Here is a 6524-nt window from a genome sequence, read left to right on the forward strand (position 1 = left end):
CTGAGACAAGAAAGGAGGGTGCGTGTGTGTGTGCACGTGCGTGTGTGTCTGTGCGGTGTGTGATGGATTGGGGAACATGCACAAATATGTGGAAAGGGCCTTTGTCAGTGTGCTTTTCAGTGTTTCTCTAACCTGAGTGTTTCTCTGTGAGTGATCCTAACCTACCACAGTGGAGAGGGACATGATTTCCTTTGAAAATAATGCTGGGGTAGGAGCATTCCTCCTGGCCACACCTCACAGCTACACCAGCCTAACCGCTAACCCAGGCAGGCCTACACCTGCTTATGAGTGGCTCTCAGGACCATATATGATGATGCTCAAGTGGACGTGCAGGATGCCTTCTTAAGAGCTGTGAGGAAATGACACCCTGCCTTCCCTATAGATTTTGAGAGGCTGGATGACTTGACCCACATCACGTGGTCTGTCAGTAGGGAACCAGGATTAAATCCCAGGTTCCACTGAGTTGGAACCCATAGGCTGTGTCTCCGTGTTCTTTAAGAGTCGGGTAGAAGGCCAGGAATGGTGATGCTCACCTTTAATCCCAGCATTCTAAAGGCAGACACAAGTGGGTGTCTGTGAGTTCAAGGCTGGCCTAGTCTACATAGCAAGCTCTAGGCCAGCCAGGGCTACAGAGTGAGACCCTATCTCAAACAAACACACACACAAAAAGAAAGTGGTAGGTATGGGTCCAAGCTCAGTGCTGCAGTGGCCTGTGGTATCACTCGGGAGCTACCCCACAGCACACACAGACAGCAATTGGGCCCTCAAGATACCCAGTGGGCATGGTAGCACACCTCCTTCATCCCAGCACTGGGAGGCAGAGACAAGTGGATCTCTGTAAGTTCGAGGTCATCCTGGTCTATATAATGAGTTCCAGGACAGCCAGGTCTATATGTAAGAGAGCCTGCCTCCCCTACCACCCAGAAAAAAAATTAAAAGATTCCTAGATTTACAGACAAGGGATGCCAGACAGCCTTTCCATATACCTATCCAGGGATCCTGGCAGAGCCAGCAGGCATCATGGTTCCTCCTAGCCTTTGACCTGATGAGGTGACCTATAAGCAGAGGGCCTGACTGGGCATGGTGAAGCCTTCATACCAGCACAGGCCAATGTCCTCACTGCTACAGAGAACTGTACCTGTTCCCTCAAGACAGAGAGAACTCTGATACCCGAGGCTGTTGGGGTCTGCTTGTAGCTAGGAGTACAGGGAGCATAGAAAGGCCTGTATAAGAGAGTTGGCATGTCTGACCCCACATATGCCCAGATCTCTGGGTTAGACTAGCATCCCTCTGCAGAGCTGTTTTCTTGTGGACCTCTCTGACCTTCTGATCTTCTGAGGTCATCTGGGTGTCAGGCTGACCTATAGGTACAGCCTTTGTTTACTAGGAGAATGTGGGGAGCTCTTATCTCATGGGGTAAGCCTCCATGACTGTGAATACTGAGCCTGTCTGTACTGACTTGTGTGTCTCAACATGAGAGAGCCCTGAGGGTTTGTCCTGCTCATGCTCTGTCCCTCTGGCTAGGAGTAACGGAGGTCACAGGTGGTGATCCTGCTGCTCCGTGGGGCCCTGTGTGACAGGCAGCTTGCATCTGCAGCTCTGAGTCCCTGTCCTCCCTGCAGGGTTTCTACCTCCCTCCCTCTTGGTCTGCAGGGCTCTGTCCACCTCTTCTCTCCCTCACTGAGTCTGTGTCAGCATCTCCGCATCTCTCTGCATCAATCCCGGAGCTGCCTCCATCTCTGCAGATGTCTCTGTGACTATTTCCAGAACCCTCCATCACTCCTCCTCTGGCGTCCTCTCACCCTGAGGCTCCCTCCTGAGGAGCAGCTTCTTCTTCTTCTTCTTCTTCTTCTTCTTCTTCTTCTTCTTCTTCTTCTTCTTCTTCTTCTTCTTCTTCTTCTTCTTCTTTTTTCATGGCCTCATCCTCCTCCTTCCCCTGGGTTCTGGGTTCCTAAGACCTTGCTTTGTCCTTGACCACTACAGCTGCCGCCCTAAGAACTAAGGCTCTCTCTGTCCTCACCTCTGGGTTCCCAGGCCAAGCACAGGTCCTGGTACCTTGCATGTTGCTTGTGAGGCTCCTGAAGGTGTCTGACCCTCCTTTGCACTCTTCCCTGATCTCTCTTCCTTCCACCATGTCCCTTACTGCCTGAAACACTGGGATCCTGGCTCTCTTCATCTCTAAGCTACTTCTCCAGCATCTCCAGAGGCTAATATGGGTCCTTAACTTTGGGTCTTTGGCTGGTTCCGTTTTTAGGAACAGCTATGCCTCCTGCCAAGATGTGTTCATTTAACTTGTGACTCTCTCCTGGGCTTCTGCATGGGTCTCTCACCATTTCCAGCCTGCCCCTCCTTTCTAAATTCCCTCTTTCCTCAATGATATCAGATACTCCCTAGTTCTAGCCTCCTTCATCTTCTCTTGTCCACCCCCAAACTGGATTATGACTTTGCAACCTCATCCACCAAATAATACCCTCCCTCCATCACCACCCACACTTTTTCTTAACCATGCCTCCACCCAGCTTCCACCCAGTCTTTTCTGTAGCCATGCCCTTCCCCACAGATGGCAGCCTCTCCACTTTGCCCTGTCCCACAGCACTGCAAAACCGGAGGCTGCCAGACCCCGCCCTGCCCCACTTTCTTCTCGCTGTGCCTCCTCTGCAGGCCTGAGTCACCTACCTGCTGGGTACCGCTCATTGACTGGCCAGCTGTCCACCTGCAAGGTGGCATTGCCACCACTTCGAGTGAAGCGCACTACGTGATATTTGCCGTCGCTCACGATGGCGTTGGGCTCATCAATGGTAATGTCGTCTGTGCCCACATTAAAAATCACCCCAACAGTGCCCTGGTCCTGGGGACAGGGAGATAGGGATCAGCAACAGGGAGGAGGCAAACATCCCTGTAAAACTCCATCTGAGGTCCCCAAAGCCATCTCTTCACAGCCTTCCACAAGTTTAATAAGACACCTCTTCAGGTCTCAACTACCCAAGGCACGTCTGCCCCTACACATACAATGAAGTACCCTGGAGGCTTATCAGTTGGGGACCACCCTCCTAGTACTACAGAACCAGGCACAGAGCCCTTTCCACTAATCACATCTGTCTTCTTCCTTCATGTTCATCTAGAATATTCAAAAATGTTTGCTAGGCACCTATGCTGTGCAAGGCTGGAGTCCACATGAGGATGAAGAAGTAGGGGTCTCTCTTAGGCATCGCAACAGGAAGGTTCACAGCCTCGGAGGTCAGCCTGATCCCCAGACCTCAGCCAGGTCCCATCCCCCAGGTCTGCACAACCTGACCTCTGCAGCTGAGGTAGACTAGACTCTGGAAGTGTAGAGGATGGGTGAGGGAAGAGGACAGGGCTGTAGAACTTTGCCAGCTTTAGTGAAGAAAGGAGATCTTGGGGTGTCGGGATGGGGCGGGACTGGGGATTTGAGGGGGCAGGAGGATGACAGGTAAAGACTAAGACCTACAGAAAGTAATCAAAGAGCCGGCAACCTCAGAAACCAGGCCCTCGGGGAAGCCTGAAGAGGCCGCCTGAGGTCCAACCCACAAATACTTTGGTCAGTGGTGCTGGAGTGAGAAGAGGAGCTTTGCTGAGACCCCAAAACTTGCACAGTAGCCCTGAGGAAAGTTGCAGTTTCACATTTTACCCAGGAAGAAACTTAGGCTGGGTCAGTCTCGCACCTCCTAAGCGGGGACGTGGTCCCTGAATCCCAATTGGCCTACCTCCAAAACCAGTGCCCTCAGCCCTGTCCCTTGCCCACCAGTCTAGGGAGACACTCATTTAAAAGAGCTGAGCATGAGAGATGCCGAGGCCATCCTGCCATCAGGGCCAGGGTGTCTCACCAAGCCAGTGCAAGGCCCACTAAGCCCAAAGCTAGGCCGATGTTCTCTATCCCTTTACCTCCCAGCAGCCATCATGAGGACAGCAAGAGTCAGCCCAACCCTCCTCCCACACAGGACAGACACAGGGCTCATGTGGACCCCTGGATCACTCTCAGAGACCCAGTCTAGCACACAAACACACTGAAAAACTCTCAGTCCAGCCCGAGCAAGAAAAGCCCTTTGGTTATTAACTACATCTAAAGAGAGCTGAAAGGGCTAGGGGGGCTCAGAGAGATGAGGGGTGGGATAAGGAGTAGGACAGAGTTGAAGAGCAGGCTCCCATCACTACCTATCTCCTATTTGTGGGGTCTAGCGATCCCCACCCCAAGATCATGAACAAGCCACGCGCACACCTGTATGCACACACATGCGCACACACACACACACACACACACACACACACACACACACACAGCCATCCACCTCCAGGGAGGTAAAGCAAGGAAACTGAGGCTGCCTCGACTAACTGTCTTAGCGAGCCCCACCCATGCACCACCCACAGACTGACAACATTCCCAGGGAGACGCGATCATCATCTGCTCCCCACACAGGCAAGGGAACAGCCAAGGCTCCTGGTTACTATTGTTAGTAGTGATACCACCCAGAATAGTATCAGCCCCTTGGATGTCTCTGAGGGTTTCTCCCCCTCACAAGGCTCCGCCCGCCCAGGGCAGTGACAATGGTCAAGGGCACTGGTAGTCTGGGAGCTGGACCGACAGAGGCCTGGCCAGGGGAGCTGGAAGGCAGGACACCTGGGTTTCCTAGGAGGAAGCCAAGCTTGGAGCTGCGCACTCCGGGGGAGAGGCAGCTCCCCAGAGCTGCTCCCGATGTGAAGTCAGTTGTCACTTCTGTTAAAGTCATTAATTCCTAATTCCCCAATTACCTCATTAGGCGGCGGTGGGGAGAACGCGGCCGCTCCTACAGCAAATAATTATGGGAGTCAAAATTAATTTGGCAAAGTGGAGCGACGCTTTATTAGAAACGTCAAATTGCTTTTCTCTTATTTTGCTGCCGCCTCCCCACTCTCTGAGAACTGCTAACTACGCTGTGGTGGGAGCTGATGTGTCACTGGGGGAGGAGGGGGCTTGAGGGCTGCCCCCAAGAGGCTCTGAGCCCATCTGGTACCCGACTCCCCCTCAGTGCCAGCGTCTCTTGGGACCTCCACCCCGCTCAGCGTCCTTCCCCATCTGCAGCACCTAGGCCTAGCTCCCTCACAGCCTTGCACCGGGGAGGTTTGAAGGAAGGAAGGATATGGCTGTCTTCAGGACTTCCTGCCCTTCCTGCTCTACGGGGAAGCATCAGCCCCTAAACTTGCAATCCCAGATGCACACACTGCCCAGGTGGCCAGTCACAGGTGGCCAGGATGCTGAACATCCCCACCATCCTGGCAGTGCAATGAGCACATTACACATGTGATCTCATGTAAGCCTCTGCCCTCCCTCTCAGAGTGCCACACGCCTGGGGAAACTGAGGCTCAGAGTGCTGCAGTGACTTGCACTGGCACAGAGCAGAAAAAGGGAAAGTGTTGGGGCTCAAGCTTACACCTTCGGCTCCAAAGCCACACACGCCCTCACAGGATGGAGAAGAGAGGACAGCTGAGGAACTCAAGGAAACGTGGTGACTCCTAACACACAAAGGGGCCAATGCCACTACGGCAAACTCTGAGAAGATGTGAATGCCCAGCCACTCCCTGCCAGGGACCACTGCTGCAGGGTCTCTCTGGATCACCTTGACTCACAGCCATCTCTCCTGTCACAACTGTCACTCCCACCACCACACCACTGTTCACAATGCACCATCACTCTCCACAGGCTGCCTCACAGAGCTTCAGGCCTCTTCCCCAAGCCTGGCCTCTCACTCCCTCCTGGGGAACACCTGTCACTTGCCAGTGCCACTAGCCATGCTCTGCTCACAGGATGCCTTCCCCTGGGTCTTCTCCCTGCACAGCTTGGTGTTGGGGGAGGAGTGCAGACTTGGATCTGAAGAGCCCTTGTGTGCTAGCAGCCAGGAGCCCTAACCTCACTCAGATGGGGAAGGTCAGAAGCTCTCCAAGCCTCCTCTTCTGATGTTCTTTCCCTTCACAGTTCTTCCTTCCTCCAGCCCAGGGCTCCCCACACAGACCTTTCCAACTGGCACACAGAGCCTGGTCAGCCTGTCCTACCCTCTGAGCTCAGGACTCTGCAGGGAGGGGGCAGCATGTGGGATGCAAACAAGAAAGTGAGGGAGAAAGGAGCTTAGTACAGAGATGGAGGCTGAGGTCAGAGGCTGGGGCTTCAGACTGTGGAGAAGAAAGGGGTGAGGGAGAGTCTAAGTTCAGAAATGAAATCTGACAAGGCCAAAGGCCACAGAGAAGGGTGTAGGACAGGGCCAGAGGTCAGAGAAAGGTGTGGCTTAGGACCAAAGGTCACAAGGATTGATTGGTGTGGGGTAGATCAGAGGTCATAGGGAAGAGTATAGGATAGGATTTGAGGTCACAGGGAAGGGTGTGGGGTGGGGTCAGAGATCACAGAGAAGAGAGTGAGAGATGTTCTTAGGTCACAGGGAACAGTGTGGGACAGGGTCAGAGGTCACAAGGAAGGGTGTGGGACAGGGGCAGAGGTCACAAGGAAGGGTGTAGGATGAGGTCAGAGGTCACAGAGA

General features: G+C 53.6%; 1 protein-coding gene across 26 annotated transcripts in view; it reads right to left on the reverse strand.

The window, feature by feature from the left end:
• Nrxn2 (neurexin 2) overlaps positions 1–6524 on the reverse strand; it is a 109390-nt gene that overhangs the window by 19818 nt on the left and 83048 nt on the right. For all 26 annotated transcript variants that reach the window (XM_055610372.1, XM_055610367.1, XM_055610366.1 and 23 more), the window contains one exon: positions 2677–2848. In XM_055610372.1, coding sequence (XP_055466347.1) covers positions 2677–2848 — 172 coding nt within the window. The remainder of the gene's footprint in view (positions 1–2676; positions 2849–6524) is intronic.

Source organism: Psammomys obesus, unplaced genomic scaffold (assembly GCF_907164565.1).
Source record: "Psammomys obesus unplaced genomic scaffold, mPsaObe1.curated_primary_1811, whole genome shotgun sequence".
Taxonomy (NCBI): Eukaryota; Metazoa; Chordata; class Mammalia; order Rodentia; family Muridae; genus Psammomys; species Psammomys obesus.